Source organism: Fringilla coelebs (assembly GCF_963513975.1).
Source record: "Fringilla coelebs genome assembly, chromosome: 5".
Classification (NCBI taxonomy): domain Eukaryota; kingdom Metazoa; phylum Chordata; class Aves; order Passeriformes; family Fringillidae; genus Fringilla; species Fringilla coelebs.
Genome location: NC_140033.1, coordinates 46,783,396 through 46,800,072, shown reverse-complemented (window position 1 = coordinate 46,800,072; position 16,677 = coordinate 46,783,396). Strand labels below are relative to the sequence as shown.

The 16,677-nt window shown below is 47.5% G+C and overlaps 1 protein-coding gene across 1 annotated transcript in view; it reads right to left on the bottom strand.

Moving 5' to 3' along the window:
- The window catches only part of LOC311154148 (solute carrier family 23 member 1-like), a 32,404-nt gene that overhangs the window by 2,782 nt on the left and 12,945 nt on the right, over window positions 1-16,677 (bottom strand). Inside the window, exons 2-10 of the mRNA XM_084206373.1 lie at window positions 13,585-13,734; window positions 12,148-12,305; window positions 9,017-9,176; window positions 7,573-7,754; window positions 5,692-5,812; window positions 5,201-5,357; window positions 4,756-5,009; window positions 1,710-1,874; window positions 738-846 (exon numbers count right to left, since the gene is read on the bottom strand). Of these exons, the coding sequence (XP_084062499.1) occupies window positions 738-846; window positions 1,710-1,874; window positions 4,756-5,009; window positions 5,201-5,357; window positions 5,692-5,812; window positions 7,573-7,754; window positions 9,017-9,176; window positions 12,148-12,305; window positions 13,585-13,734 (1,456 nt within the window). The remainder of the gene's footprint in view (window positions 1-737; window positions 847-1,709; window positions 1,875-4,755; window positions 5,010-5,200; window positions 5,358-5,691; window positions 5,813-7,572; window positions 7,755-9,016; window positions 9,177-12,147; window positions 12,306-13,584; window positions 13,735-16,677) is intronic.

Below are 16,677 nucleotides of genomic sequence, written 5' to 3'. Positions count from 1 at the left end.
CTCACAGTGGGCAGGAAATGGCTCATAAATATATTAAGAGCTTATTAACAGTGCAGACCCCAGCACTATCTGAGAAAAAGCCACCTTCTGCTCCAAACACATTCAGCATGTGCATAACACCCAACAGCTCCCTACAGAGCACGAGCCTCAGTTCCCAAAGAAATGTGAGTATATTTAGCATGGGATTTCAGCACAAGCTCATCAGGTGTGATGTTTCCCCTTGAGGGCTGATGGCCATGAGCAAAGCCCAGTGGCACTGAGCATCTGACAGGGCATCTATAGAGCATGTGGTTTGTGGGCCCAGCTCTTGAATCAGCCCACCCAGTACACCATATATGCTGTAAGAGAGGACACTGGCATTTGTGATGAAGACATCAGTCACAAAAGACACAGTGAAAGGCCAGCTGCTGGAGAACTGAAATTTCGATAAAGTGAACTTGATGGAATTTAGTAGAGGAGTATGCTCTTGCATTTTGAAAGCACGGGATTTTATTGTTTATGAGCACATAAGAAAGCCTCCTTCATTGAGAACCCAGTCACTGACCAAAAGCAGAGATTTCTGCACCAGAGCCATGCATCAGGGCAAAAGGCAAAAATAGCCCTCACAGAAAGAAACAGGCAACAGTCAAAGCACAGGTTTCAGCATTTTATCAGGAAAAACTATTTTAAAAGATTTCTCTGGTCAGCCTTTCCTTCCATTTCATGCTACAGAAAATGCCTCTGATGTCACTTCTTACCTGTTTCCAGCAGAGCACTATTTTTGCTTGCCCAGTTGGGAATTGTGAGGCCAGCAAATAGAGAAAATCCAAAGATAAAGATGTTTCTTGAGGAGTTCATATCTGTATACTGCACAGAGAAATTTCATACATTACATGGACAAAACTCTGGATTACTGTTGTGTTCCTCAGACATGGTGGGATGCAAACACTGGGATCAGGAATGGAGCCAGCCCTGGTGCTGCTGGGGCATTTGTGATCCTGCAGTCCCCAGTGCCAGCCAGCCTTGCCCATACCAGGGAGCCCTCTGTGATTCAGCCCCTCTGGGTACAGCCCCTTCTCTTTACCTGAGGAATTGCCAACACAAATGTTTGCATTTGCTGCAGTGTGGTTATAGCTGACACAGCCTGTAAGAAACTGACTTGAAACTGAGGGCGCTGTGTGCAGTTTTGGGGACCACAATATAAGATATAAAACTATTATTAGTGAGTGTCCAAAGGAGGACCACAAGGATGGTGAAGGGTCTGGAGGGGAAGCTGTATAAGGAGCAGCTGAGGTCACTTGGCCTGTTCAGCCTGGGGAAAAGGAGACTGAGGGGAGGCCGCACTGCAGTCTGCAACTTCCACATGAAGGGAAAAAGAGGGGCAAGTACTGATCTCTCAAATCTCATGACCTATGACAGCAAATGGCATGAAGCTGAGTCAGGGGAGGTTTAGGTTGGATGTCAGGAAAAAGCTTTTCACCCAGAGGGTGGCTGGGCTCTGGAACGGGCTCCCCAGGGAAGTGGCCAGAGCACCAGCCCAAAAGAGCTCAAGTGTTTGAACAGTGTTCTCAGGGACATGGTGCAACTCTTGGGGTGTCCTGCTCAGGGCCAGCAGTTGGACTCAATGGTCTTGATGGGTCCCTTCCAAGTCAGCTTATTCTATGATTCTCTGTTTCAATGAAATGAAGTCCCCTCCACCGGGGAGGCAGCAGTGCTCACACAGCCGTTACCTGCAGACTGGAAATGCCCACGGCCGCGATCACTCCGAACATGACAAGGAACATGCCTCCGACCACAGGGATGGGAATGCTGGCCAGCATGGCCCCAACCTTCCCGAAGGTGCCGCTCAGGAGCATGGCACAGGCAGCAGCAATGATCACCACTCGGCTCCCCACCTGCGCCAAGAGGAAGAGGAGGCAGTCACGCACTGACCTGCAGAGAAGGGCGAGGGGGGCGGGCTCCAGGGCAGCCTGTCAGGTAGGTGCTGCAGCTCTGGCCCTAGCACTGCATGGGCACGTTCAGGGACAGGTCTGGATACAGCTGCTGGTGAGCTGGGATGCTGACACTGAGTGGGAACCATCAGTGTTTGTGCACCATAGATATTTATCACTCTGAAAGCACTACACCTATCTACTCAGTGTTATCCTCTCTCCTACTACTCACAGAACTTCAACACTTTGCTATTAAACTGAAATTTAAAAAAAAATAAAATAATTAAGAGCACAGTAATACCCACTTTTTCTTGCTTTAGCCTAGAAATATCTTGGCATAGATACATGCCTGGCACTGCAACACCCCAGCCAGTTCACTGGACAATCCTTCCACCAGGGCTTGGATTCACATCCAGAAGTGGCTTTCAATGAGGTATCCCACAATGATCCCTCCATTCCGTGGAGACCAAGATTTCAGAGACCAGAGCTGGCTGGCTGCTCCATCCTAAGCTCTGGGATCTGATATATCCTTTCCATGGTCAAGAAATAAGAAATGAGGAAGTCTTTTGCTCTGTCCCTATCTCTCATCACCCATCTATCTTCAGTAAAACCATTTTTTTCTCATTTTTCCCTCAAGGCCTTTTCTTGGTTAAGCACTACAAAAAAGATGGGATGAAGGACCAAGCCATGCCCTTTATTCAGACCTGTTAGAGCATATGAATAGGAAGGAAAAAGAGTATCTGCCAAACAAAGGGTTGAAAGAGACACTTATACAGAAAGTGGAAAAGAAAGGAGCAATATTCGTTAAACTTCCAAGTCAAGATAAGCCTTGCCCACACCAAAACTTGGACTGCCAAAGAATCATGCTAAACTTACAGTATTTGTGTCAGGGCAGTTCTGTAATCCTCTGCAAACATTTGATAATTGAATTAAATATTTTAATCCCTCCCTTCAAATATCTGAAGAATGTCTAATTACAAGACAGGCTTTTTGTGAATGCTTTCAACAAAAACATTCTCAGTAACTAATAGTGTCTCTTTTAAAGTATTTCTTAAACATGTCAATTTAAAATATTTTAAGTCTTTCTTGATTGTGAAAGAAAAATAAAAAAGATTTTGTGTGGAGTTTCAAAATAAAATCATGCATTGCCTTCAGGTGCTTCATTGCTTTTTATACTCTGGCTTAAAACCTTAGGACACTAATACCATCTAAATGTTAATTAATAAAAGTCAACAGATCTATTTGTTCCAGGACTAGAACAAAGATTCAAAGTCTCAATTTGCTAAAATGTTGAATTACCATGTATATGGAGTTGAACTTAAAGACAAAAGACCTAATCCAGTGATAGTACTGTGACCATATTCTGCTAAAGCCATTAGTTTGGAGTTTGCTTCAATTATGTCAGGAAAAACATAAAATCAGTTCTCTTTCTTAAGGCTGAAGAAACTGCAGGGTTCCCCACAATATGTGGTGACTCTGAGGCCTTTATCTCTCTTTAAAATCCTCCTTTTCTTGGAAAGGAGTTCTCAGTACTGGCATACCAGGTCTGATCAAGCAGTTTAAATATTGGTATCTGATACCATGTAAGATGTTGCATGTTGGCAGCTTCTAGCAACTTCTCCTTGCCTTATCTGTCAGCCCTGCATGTATCTGAGATCTCCAAAGACTTCTCCAGTGGTGCTGGACATCTGTGCTTAAGAGAGGAAACAAGTCCCTTGTGTTCCCATTTGTTATAGAAAAATGTGTTTCCCACGTAAAAAAAGAAATGAAATCTGCCTTGTGCTCTCAGCACCCCCATCTGTCCCAGCCAGAGTGTTTACACTGATTTAAATTGACTGAGATGACGCCCTATTTTCAGCTCTTTCAAGTGTGGACAGAGTGAGCAGAGGTGGGATCCAAGGGAAATATCTCTCCTGAATCAGCAAGGATGGCATGTCCTCCTGGAGGACTTAGCAAACATTGTGAGAATACATGTCCTATAACTTGGTAATTATGAATCTGGGCAGCATCCCATACATACAAGGCATGCAGCAAACTGCACATCAGGAAAAAGCTGGCTGAGTTGATGGTCAGTATGCAGACTTCCTAGTGACAATGCACACGGGGTGATAGGCTAAACTGAACTCCATGCAGACATCCAGCCAGCCCTTGGTGCTCGAGGCAGCCACCTCACTCAAACACTAACACTGCAATGTGTGAAAAATGGTTATTGTGAGTGAGGTTTATAAAATCCAGGGAAATAAGCAATATCATAGAGTGGAAGCTGTAAGGAAGCTGCATTTATTTACTGACTCACAGCTCTTCTGGCATGACATTGCTTATTTGGAATGATTTGTAAATGTTGTCCAGTTAGCAGCTAGATGTCTGTCAGCCTCACACACAAACCTTTGCAATCACACTTTGTAACCCTGAAGAAATAGTCTTCCTTTCACATGATTGCCATCCTTGGGTTACAGAAGTTATGGAATTTGAAGCCCTATTAAATACTCACCCTTTCCCTTTCTCTCCTCTCCCTCTCCATGCCCATATGGGTTAGCTCAGATGTAGCATTGTCTCTCCAGCCTTACCCAGGCCAGGTGTCTGAGTGAGTGCACTAATTCCCTATGCAGACCAGAGCCAGGGAAGCACACCCCACCTGTTAAGTCATTTGTAGTGCTGCTGAGCCGGTCACCAATGCGCCAAGGCGCAATTTCCCCGCGTTCTAAGTTATATATAAGTTATAAACCTTTCGGGAGGTGGCCCGAGATCCCTCCCCAGGTCCCGCACACAGCCGTGCGCACCGCTCTCCCGCACACACGCCCGCGGGGAGCCCTCCGGGAGGCGGCACAGCCGCGGCGAGGCTCACCTTGGTGATGCCCAGGACGCCCACATTCTCGCTGTAGGACGTGGTGCCGCTGCCCGTGCCCCAGGCCCCGGCCAGGAGGCAGCCGATGCCCTCCATGCCGATGCCGCGGCTGATGGCGTGCTTGGGCGGCGGCGGCGCCCCGCACAGGCGGGCACAGGCGTAGTAATCCCCCACGGACTCCAGCATGGAGGAAATCACCCCGGCTAGGATGCCAAAGATCCCGGCCAGGCTCACCGTTGGCGTTCCCCACTGGCCTGCAAGTAAAGAGCTCGGGTCAGGTGGAATTTCAGGGTTTCATTTGCCCGGAAATCTGCCCCGGGGGAGGAGGAACAACAGGAATGCCTGTGGGTGTTCGCCTGATTTTTGACATTTCCTCTCCTCCTGGTAGCCGTAAGTGGAGGTGCAAGCAGTCGTAGGCAGGGTGGGGAAGGGGAGGCAGTGGTACCTGGGTAAGGCAGCCGAAACCAGGGAGCCTGTGACAGAACGTCCCCACGGCTGTCTGTCCGGGCCAGGTGGCCGTAGGCAGTGGGGGCCGCAGGGAGGACGCTGGTCACTGTCAGCACGTAGCAGAGCAGCCAGCTCAGGGAGAGCCCCAGCAGCACCTGCCCATCACAAACAGCAGTGGGGTCTGGTTAGGGTACGGCTGCTCTTCAGCACGGCTCGGGTGGACAATGTGTCCCCGCCCAACCCTCTTTCCTGCCCACCGAAGGGAGGCAAAGAGGCAGCAGGAGCTCCTGGTGGCCCTCTCTTCTTCTCTCCCTCCCTCCCTCCCAATAATCAGGGCCATGGGGAGCTTTTTCCTCTCTGCCCCTTACCACACAGGCTCAGCTGGGAAGCACTCGCTCATCTGGACACGAGTGGAAAGAGCCCAGGCAGCCCGGGTGGGTGAGGCCAGTCCCTGTCACAATTCCCTGGTATCCAGGAGCCCCAACGTACCGGGAAGATCTGGAAGAGGTAGACTGGAGAGAAGTGGGACTTCTTGCCTCTCTGGTGAGATGGAAGTGGCACAGCAATGTGTTTCAAGTACTGAGAGAACAGAACTATGAAAAAAGTAGTCCTAGAAGGGCGAGAAATGAGACCATAAACAAAGGGGGTGCCCAGCTGCCCACCTGTCCCCACATTAAGTGAAGACCTGCTTCCCAAGAAGCCAGGAGTCCAGAGGACCCATGAAAACAGGCCCTCAGCAGCAGAGGGTGGCTCCCACTCCACCAAGCCAGACGTGGAACAAGCTTTCCATCATAATCTACTGATAGCTCCGCATATTTGCAAATAACTCTTTTACCCTTATTGTTTCAAGACTGACACCCCAGGCAGTGCATCTGTGAGTATGACACAGTTGCAGAAAGGTTAAAAATGCCTCATAAGTAAAAGAAAGACCTGACAGACATGCAAGGTTCAGGTTCTGCCTGTGTGATTCAGATATACAGGATTTATTGTTTCCTGATTTCAGATTTACCTATGCTGCTCTTCAGGGGCAAAAAGCTCCTGTAACACAGAGTAAAAGAAGAGGATTTGGTTTGGCCGTGCAAATCCCTGTTTTGAAAGAAAAAACCATGGTGGGACTGTGGGGCTGCACATGGTGCCCTCAGAGCCCTCCCAGCCAGCCAAGAAGGGGAGAGCATGGCTCTCTGTCAGCGAGGGCTGAGCTATGGAGGGGCCCTCCATGGCCGGGGTGTTCCCGTGTGTCCCTGGCAGCACCCGGGGCTCACGCTGATGGAACTAACTGCAGCTGCAGCTCCTCTCCCACCCCTTGTGTAGGACACATCTGGGAACAGCAGCACACCTGGGTGCACTCACAGCCTGCCCCCCATGTGCCTTTTGCCCAGAGAGGCCAACCAGGTGAAGCTGGAGGCTACCACCTGTGGAGAGAGGGCAGGGACTGGGCATCTCACTTCGACTGCTGAGCTGGTAGAAGACCATGGACATTTCCTGGGTTAGCCAGGCCTCTGAAGGCTTCATCTTTATTTTACAACAAATCTAAATTTTGTACATTGAGTGAATTAATCTGGAGAGGATTTGGTGAGAAATCAATTGCACCAGCTGAAGTGCACTGACTTCACTGGAAAACTGGTAGTTTTCCCCATGTGAAAAGGTGACAAACTGTAGGTGCAGTAGTCAGGGACAGGCAGAATTCCAACAGCAAAAAGAAAATTCTGTCCTCGTTCCTCTGCAAAGACACTCTGTGACATACACAATTCAAAGCACTGGATGACTGGAGGGAGAAAGTCTGAGGAGGAACTGCTTTCCATTTGTGGTTTCTAATGCTTTCCATTTGTGGTTTCTAAGTGTCCAGACAGACTCTCTGAGTGCACACTTCATCCATTTGCATAAACAAAGGTGCTCATCAGCCTTACAACTCTGGAGAGAACAATTCCTCCTACACATGTGAAGACAATACCTAAAGCACCAGCTATTTTAACAGAGAATACCTGAATGCTCAACTTGGTCATTTTAGGAATGTCTTTTAAACTTAAATAATGGGTGTGTAAGACTGTGTGTGTAGACAACTGTGACGGAGACTGCACACACATGGGGAAGGCTTGTATCTCTGCTGACCTATGGACTTTGTATTTTTACAAAAGTCAGTGGTTTTTTAACTCATTTTTGGGTTTGCTTTGTTGCTGAGGGCTTAGCCTCCTGGGGGTTGGAGGAGAATGACTATGTCACATGGCTGCCTTGCACAGGCCTGTCACATGTTGGTGCTCAACAAATAAACCTTGAACCCAGGGGAACTCTGCTGCGGACTGTGACACTTGGTTTCATATTAGAGGCAGGTGATTTGTGCACTCTCATCTTTCCCAGAAATGTGAGACTTACAGGAATGCTATGCCCCAGTGCTGCCCAGCCATATCTCCAGCCGCCTCAAACAGAGGTAGTGCAACCAAGGTGATAGTGGGGGCAATTGTCAGGGGGCCGATGAACCTCATCAGAAATCCAATCAGGCCAGAAAATCCAACAAAGATTTGAAAGCAAGAAGTTACAATGATAGTTCCTTGCACCTGCAAAAATGGAGGATGAAAACAGAGGTTGGAAAGAACTCCAGCTGTTGAGCCTTTTCGTCATGTCAGTGCAAATCCAGCATGAGAGCCAGGCTCAGTCTCTAGCGACAAACTGGCATAGAGGCCTCCTGCTGACAACAGTAAAACCTGGCTGAGAATTACATGTGGGAAGGACCACCAAAGCAGTAGCACAGCAACTCCCCCCTTGGCTGATGGATTTAGTCCTCACCAGGGCTAATTTTGTTCCAGAGATCAGCTCCTCCCTGTCCTCTTGGGCCACCCAAGCATGCATCACCTGCCCTGCGTTCTCCTGCCTGCTCCCCCAAGACAGGGGAAAAGCTGTTGCCCCAAAAACAGGAGCAGGGCCATGGTCTCCACTGATCTTCCTTTTGGGAAGGGCTTGGGTCTCTTCAGCACACTGCTGAGGTAAGTGACTCATCACTCTTTTTTTCCTGCGTATCAGTTTCACTCCTGGAGCCCATTTATCACCCTGAACTTCCCAGTGTTTGACAATCACTGCCAAGGAGCCAGCAATTACATTCTGAAATGCTGCTCACCTCAGTGTCAGCTTCATGCAGGGGCAAGGCTGCTCTCTTCCCTCTCAGATTTGGTAACAACCTCTGTGGTGCTGAGCACCTTCCCTCCCCCAGCTCCGGGGGCTGGGTGAATGACCCAGGCTGAAACTAGACATCAGCAATGCCCTTGTGATAGATTTATGTGTATCAGCAGAGAGTAACCTGTGCTGCACAGCAAACCCCTGGTGAGCTTTCAACACTTCCCAAGAGGTTTGGAAAACACACCAACCAATGGATCCACAGAGGCAAATTAAGTCACTTGCTCTGATAAAGGCAATTGATGTAGAATAAGGCAGTGAGACCCCTGACTTTTCCTCCTCCCTTCTGATTACCTAAGAATGTCCTTCTCCTTAATATTTACAGTAAGTTTTGCCTTGCATTTTTTACTAGTGCTTAGACAGGGTTGTTTCCTTGACAATATTTTCCCTCCCTTTCTTCTTCTAAGCTAACCATGCTTTACAGGGACCATAAATCACATGAGGAGGTCTGCATGTCCCCTGTTCAGCAGCAGTGTAGCACCTACTTTTTTGATAGAGAATAGATGCTTAGAAAGCTGCAACAGCTTGAGGACCAAGGTTCATTGGGAATAGAAGTTTTTCCAGCTGCGATGGCCATGATATGGTCAGGCACTTTACTGAAAGCAAACAGCCCTGATACAGGGCAGGTGCCACTGAAAATGTGATATACCTCTCGCATCCGTGTCTGCCAGACTTGGATGAATTCTGGTGAAGAGGCATTCACCAGGGTGGCGTTGTTTGTCCAGGCAGGGCACTTCCAGTTGGGGAGAGACAGCATTGCCAAGGTGGGAGTCAGGAATGTTAAAGTCCCTCCTTGAATAATAGGCAGCCTGGAAGGAAAGCAGAGGGAAAACTGACAAGTGAGAGTACTAGAAACTCTGATCTATAAGGGTGAGAGAAAGGAAGGCAAAATAAATTTAAAAATCAGTCTGCCCGTGGCCTCTGACAGTATACTTTGAGTTGCTGTGGCAGGTCACTGTCACTGACCATGGGGAGGAATTGATGCCCATTGCATGCAAGAGCACTGACATGGGGTAAGAGCTGAGGTTCAAATACCAGCAATGGAGGGGCACATCAGTGCTACAGTCCAACCCTGCTACACCCTGTTAAGGAAAAAGTACTGCTTCCGAGACCACAGACCTGCACAGAGTGGGAAAAATCTGGTGGAGGGAAGAAGACCAAGGAAGAAAGACGGTGAAATGCTGAAGAAAAGTTCCGTCAATCTTGCCAATATCCATTTGCTTCCTCTCTCTCCTTTGGCTCCTTTGGTTTTCTTCACAATGTGCTCATGCACACAAGGGCATGCACTAACTACTCTCCATGTCACAACAATCCTCAGTCTGAGCACGATAGAAAATGTGACTTGGCTTTTAGTACACTGGGTTTTAATGCCAATTCCTCTTCTGCATTTCCACTGAAACTAGAAAGGAAACCTGCATGGAGGGGTCTGTGGGCACTGACTGGGTGACTGGGGAGACCACACGTCTCCTGGCTTAGAGTATCTCTCCCTCTGGGAATCCCTCAGAGTAGCAAGGAGCTTGCATCTCCAGAGGGGTTCAGCACTGGCTTCATGCAGAGATTTATACAGCAGAGCAATGCTCCTTTGAGCTGCACCAGCCTCTTTTTCCATGCATGAAGAAATGGAGACAAAGACCTAAAAGGCCTGACTGACTCCTCAAAGCCCCATATAAGCCCCCATTGCAGTGCAAGTTTTTTAAAGCGTTTCTCTAGTGTGCTTGAAAAATCTTAAGCTGCCTGAAGGTAGCACAACATCCCTGAAACAGCCAAGGGAAATCTCCAAGGTGCCTCTGTTTTCCTTCCTTTAGGGAGCACCCCTAGGAGGAACCCCCCAAAGCAACCTCTCCTTGTGCCAGGAGCTCTCATGCACCTGTTCAGAAAAGCCAAGGGACAGCAATTCAGGTGACTGCTTTTGCAGGGCACAGCTTTCCCTGGAACAGAGGATTTTCTAGCATTCTTGAAATAAGAGATGGTGTAGCTGTGACAGACCATGTCTCTGTCACCTAAACCAAATATTTATACTAGTCCTGCACAACTGAAGCACTGTCAAAGCTTTGAAACAATTTTGCTGGGCAAGACACAAAAAACAAACAAAAAGAAACAGAGAAGGCCCAGGGCCATGACTTGGAATCTAACAACAGATTTACAGTTCCTGTTGTGTTGGTCCCTAAGATATTTCACAGCCAGTGTTGGCATGGGTGGGCTGGGTGTTGCCATGGGTAGGCTCAGAGGAAAATGGGGTGCCAAGGTGATGCTTATGGGGTACACTGAACTCTTTCCTGTGGGGTTTGCAAGAGGGAAAGTGCAGAAATAGGGAAAGCAATGCCATGTTTTGATAATCAGTATATGATGTCCAAACATTTACTAAGCAGGACTCACCATAACAGCAAATGACCTGTGTCTGCCCTCAGGAGGCTCTGACAGTGTCTCCAGCAACTGTCTGGGACCCACTGCTGCTTTTTCATGCTGTGTAACATGACTGAGCTGCAGGTTGCAGTGGATCAGCTTTTCCCTTGGTTATTGCTTCATGAATGTCCTCATGCCTTAGAGTTGGGGCCAGCAACAAGGCACAGCAAAAGCCATTCAAGTTTATCTCATGGGAACAGCTCCTTACCAATTAATTTGATCTGTTGTACCTCAATTAGCTATTCATCCATGGGAGAGAGAGGCTCTCTGCTACTCTTTAATCCCCAGTTAACAGAGAGCAGGGACATTACAGCTCCCAGGAATGCACCGAGGCGTTTGGAGGGTGCCTGGGAGAACTCAGAATGCCTGAATTGCACCAGCAGTGACGTTCACAGACTCCAGCCTGAATTTAGCTGAAAACCCAGTTTCTCTGTTTTTTGTGGTCAAGGTGCTCCTCCTTCCTCCACTAATCCTGTAACAATGTAGGAGAAGGAGAGCATGCCTCAGGAAGTTGTCTACAGACACTTCCTAAGACTAAGAGAGACAGAAGAGTTTCAGTAGTGAATGAAGCAGGAGGAGGAAAAACATTTTGCGGAGCTGGCAGTTGACCAGTGATTAATCACAGTCCCTCAGATTCAGAAGGCAAAGAATGTATAGCTTTTGTCTTTGAAGCAAAAAACACAGGTTCCCACCATACTGGAGGAAAAAACAGACTGTGGAAAGAGAGAGACAGCCCAGAGTTATGACAACGGGAATAGAAGAAATTTTTCAAGGTCAGCAAAGATACAGGGTCTTTCTGGAAAAGGGGAGTACTTGCAGTCATCTCTGTCATTAAATACTTCTTTTTTTGGGTACTGACTAGCAACTCCGTGCTCATCTCACTGCTAGCTGCTCATCAGCAGAGGATTTACGTTTTATGCCACAAATCCCTGAGCACGTGAAGTGGCACCACATGTGCTGCTGAACTCTTCCCTGAGTCCCTAAGTGGTGGCAGATGGACTTCACCCCTGGAGTTTCCTGTAGAATTTGTTTTCTCTTGACCCTGGGCCCAAATCAGAAGGCTCCTGCCTCAGCTGGAAGATCCCTGGAGTAAGGAAAAAGCAGGTACTTTTTACTGCATGTTGCAATGCTCTATTATTTTGAGGACAGATTCCTTATAAGCCAAACAAAAGGTATATGAAGTATCAGAAGATGCAAAATTTGGAACAGCAAGGTAACTCTGCAAAGCTCTCAGCAGCTTCAGGGTGCTTTGGCACGGACCCTGCCAACTTTGGGATTGCCCAAGGGTAACAAATGACTCATGGATAAACTCTCCAACAGGGTGGTGGCCTAGTACACAGTAATTCCTCATGTTCTCAGTTCTTGCATTTGGCCTACCTCACTCCAAAGAGGACTTGCAGCAGGGTGCAAATTCCTGAGACAAAGATGATGGTGCTGATCAGGTGGCTCTGGGTCAGTAGGTCATGCTGGAGGCAAAGGCCTTTGGAGAGCATCAGCGGGACGGCTACAAGACCTCCTATGGCTGTCAAGAAGTGCTAGGAGCCAGAGAAAGACTGGGTGAAGGACACAGAACTGGCTCTCTGTTATTACCATGTTGTTGAGAACTCATAGATTTGTGCTTGGGTGATACTAACATCACCCATTCTCTCTCTTTTTTTTTTTGGCAGCTTTAATGCTCTGCAATGGGCTGTTCCAAAGCACCTACAAGAATTGCAATGCACCCACTGAAATGTGTCCTCCTTTACATGTCCAAAAAAGACCTTTTGTAGTACTGTGGAATTCCTAGACCACCGTCAGACACAACCAGTTTATCCCCAGCATCTGCAGCCAAAGCTGTTGGACATACTTTTCCAGGAAGCTGGGGACCTCCGGAGGTACAGGGAGAGAGCAATCAGGCAAAGTGAATGCCAATATTTCAGTCCATCTTATTTGCACCACAAAGGATCACATAAAATGTTGGCAAATTGGAGCTACACGTTTTTTGCCATCAGTAGCTTTTCTCACAGAGCACATTTATGGATAACCATAAAAAGTGAGTGCCAAAGAATGGAAGAATTAGGCATTGTGTTTGTCAGAAGAGTCACAGACTTATTTCTACAATGACCTGTTGCTAATGACTAAATCTGAAAACAATTTTTAAAACCTCTTTTTATTTTTATTATTAACCTATGTTGTTCGCTCTCACTCACACTGCAGTGATGGAACTGGTGGCACTCAGAAACACACTTCATTCACTACAGGCACGTTTTATGAAAATTATGATGCAGATGGGTTGGGTTGATACACTCTAGATTTCCATTTAAGAAAACAAAGTACAAAATTCCACCAACCTCCAAGCACAGTCCATCATGATCTTAATGACTCTGAGGTTTCTTTTCCCACAGGCTCCCAACCCAGCATGGCATTGGTGGCACTGGGTCATTTAACACACGTGGGCACAGACACCAGCCAAAACAGCATGTGGCCTCAGTTTTTGTTGCCATGTGAAGGCAGAAGTTCAGAAAGCCCTTACACATTTGGCTACCTCCAGCCAAGGTATCCCATATGTTCTTATTAACTGCTTGACCCCAGCCCCAGGACTCTGCCTGACCATTTGCACTTCAAAGGGTGCAATGTAGCTGTGGGCATGATGATAATAATCAGTGCTCAGGGTGTGGACCAGAGGACTTGAGCTCTCTATGATCCAGCCTCAGGGCTCCATTCAAGCCCTGTGAAAGTAAAGCACTCCCAAATTCAGGTTTCACCCCAATTAACTGGCTGAACAGCCATGTAGCTTTCACCTACTCCCAGCCTCCATCTGCTTTCCCATCTCACCTGAATGCCCAGCAGGATGCACAGATACCAGGGGGGCACCTCTGTGACAGTGTAGCCAATCTTGGTCCCACTGTGGCTAGTGCCTCCATCCTCCTCTGGGCCCCAGGCAGCAGGAACTGGTGAGAAATGGCCATGGCTCCCACGTTTACCCTGGACAACAGGAGAGACACTTTGTTAGCCAGAGCCTGGCCCTGCAGACGCCCACAGCTGCCTCTTGCAGCCATGCTCCAGATCTGGCAGGAATACCTCCTGTGTAGCTTTCAACAATGCCACATTATTAAAAGGAGGAGAAATTAAAACAGATGCACAAAACATATGTGGAAAATCTTTGTATGTGCTGGTGTGTCTTGGCCTGAAGAAACACTGCAGGTGTTGAGATGGAGGGTGTCTCCATCTCAAAGGGATATCCAGACAAAGTGTGTTAATATCATTAAAATCTAGTTCAGGATGAAGAAACTGCAACTAGAAGCAAGGAAGAGTGTGCAGTGGGCTTAGCAGGGAAAGCTGCACTGTCCTCTAGTCTCTGTATCTCCTGGCAATTCCACCCAAACAGCATTTTTTATAAAACATGCTAAAACCCCTGGCTGCCACTAATTACTGAGTAGAAGCACATTTTATACTTCATTTCCTGGGTGTTCTCTTTCAATCTCCTTTTGCTTACCTTTACCAGTGTTCTGCCTTGATAAAGACTCCTGCCTTTTGTCCTACTAGAAAACCCTGCTCCTCCAGAGGAACTGGGTGAAACACAGGGACACCAGTAGGTGGGAAATCCCAGCATCCATGCCAAGGAGCTGGCTGAAACTGCTACCCAGGAAGGCTTGAATCTCCTCCCAGGGTTTCCCAGGGAGCTCTATGCCTTACAGTGTTTATTTATATAAAGATGCATTTTGCCAAGGAAAGCAAAGTAGTGCTTTGCTTCACTTGCCACAGCTTTTAAGTTGAGCAAATTCTCCTGGTTGTCCATGCCTCCTTCCAGCCCACTCTGACCCCTGTGCACACACACACATACACATAGGGTGGAAGGAGGCTGCCTGGGAAACCACAACACTTAGAGCCAGATGCAAAAGTTAATTAAGATCCCAAAGCATTTGTTTCATTGGCCCATCTCCAACCAGCAAGTCCTCAGCATCCTGGCAGCAGAGGGCTTTTCTGGGCTAAGATGCCTTGCTCTATCAGGCAGGGACAGAAACCTGCTGTCTGGAGAGGCTTAATCAGTTGGTCTGCACCAAACTTCTTTTTGTTTTGTTTTTTTTTTTTTATCCTCTAAGTCCTGCAGGAACCTGAAGACACCAAAATACCCATCACAGTAGCAAAGTGTTTGCAGTAACACTCCTGGCCTGCCTACATGTGGAGGCAAACAGGTAGTGCTGTGGTCAGGAACATAGATATAAAATTAATGTTACATTCTGTTGAAAATTTTGCAGGTGTGGCAGATTATTACCAAAATCATTTGCCTGAAACCTCCAGGTTTGTATTCTCTTGGTTGAGTCTCCAGAGTTCCATTTTAGGTCACGCTGTTGAAAACAGGCCATGTAATCCCTAAGACCTCAGACCCTAATATTGGTAGTGATCTGAACTGTTGTGTGAGAGGTGGGGAACTCAGGTTATAAGGGTATAATTGAATTAATTATTAATTTCTTTGTTCAAGGGCCCTCCTCAGCAGCTTGAGCTGTTCCTACTGCAGTACCACTCAAATAAAAGACCTTAATCAAGTTAAAGCCCGAGACTCTGCTCTGGGATTCCTATGCTGGAGAAGCCTCTTTAAACAGAGCGTATTTATCCAGCCTGGGCAAACTGGGAGCATTACAGATACTTCAAAATAGATAGGTGAAGGCAGACAATTCAAACTGACTCGGGCATGAACTTCAAGAGCAAAAGGTGTCCCTTAATAACTCCCTGTGCAGACATTTGCATTTCAGAACAAGAGAGCCTGAGCCATGGATAAACAAATGTACAGCACGGTACTTAAGACTGCCCATGCATGGAATTATTTGGAGACAATTACTCCTGAATAACACCACGGGTAGACAAATGCTAAGCTAGGCAGACAGCAGTAAGCTCCTTTCTTTTCATTGCAATTTCCCCTGCATTAACCAGGAGGCATATTCCAGGCAGGCAGAGCCTGTGCCAGTAACAGCCCCGCATGATCATCACATGAGTGCCTGACCCTCCCCAGGAGCTGGAGGAGAGTGAGCAGGGCTCATCAGGAAAAGGATGGAGTGGAGCTATCAGGATGAGAAAGGAGCAAAGGCACTGGACTCAAACTGAAATGCAAGAGGTACCATCTCTGAATGGTAATATCTGAAAATATTTTTTGCTGTGAGAGTGAGCAAGCACTGCACAGGTTGCCTAGAGAAGTTGTGGATTCTCCATCCTTAGAGATATTAAAAAGCTGTCTAGACACAGCCCTAGGCAGCTGGCTTTGGACAGCCCTGCTTGAGCACGGGTTTGGAGATGGTGATCTCCAGAGTTGCATTCTAACCTCAGCCAGCCTGTGAGGCTGAGATGCTGGTAGGAGGACAATGCAGGAGCAGTCTGGAGCAGGGTTCTCAGCCCAGCAGCTCCCATGAATCCAGGGGACCAGTACACCTTCCATGTGCCTCAGGGTCCAGACACAGCACGAGGGTCCTCAGTCATGCTTAAATAAATGTATTGGGAAGGGAGTCAGGAACTGAACTGCTTGAACCACAGGTAAAAGACCTTTGTCTTCTCCCTTCTTTAGGGTGATTCAAACCATAAAAATTCACAAGTCTGATATGTGTTATGGCAGAACAGGTTAAAATGGAGAGCCTCTTAAAAATAGTGAAAGAAAACTGACTGACTCTGAGTGCTTCCCTGAGACTCTGTCCACAGCTGGCACAGCACCTCCACTGCACATAGCAAGCTCACCCAGAGCTACCCAAGAAATGCGGGACTTGTACAGTAGGAGGTTAAATGCTTCCTCCAAGGTAGCACAGACAGGTGGTCTGTATCAAGGTAGTAAGAGTTTGCAGGACCCCACTCCTTCACACCTGCTGACAGCAAATAAGCAAAGTTTTTAGTTTCTAATGGAGGTGACCCCTGCTTTGGGATAGGAAGAGGGCTGTCATATCC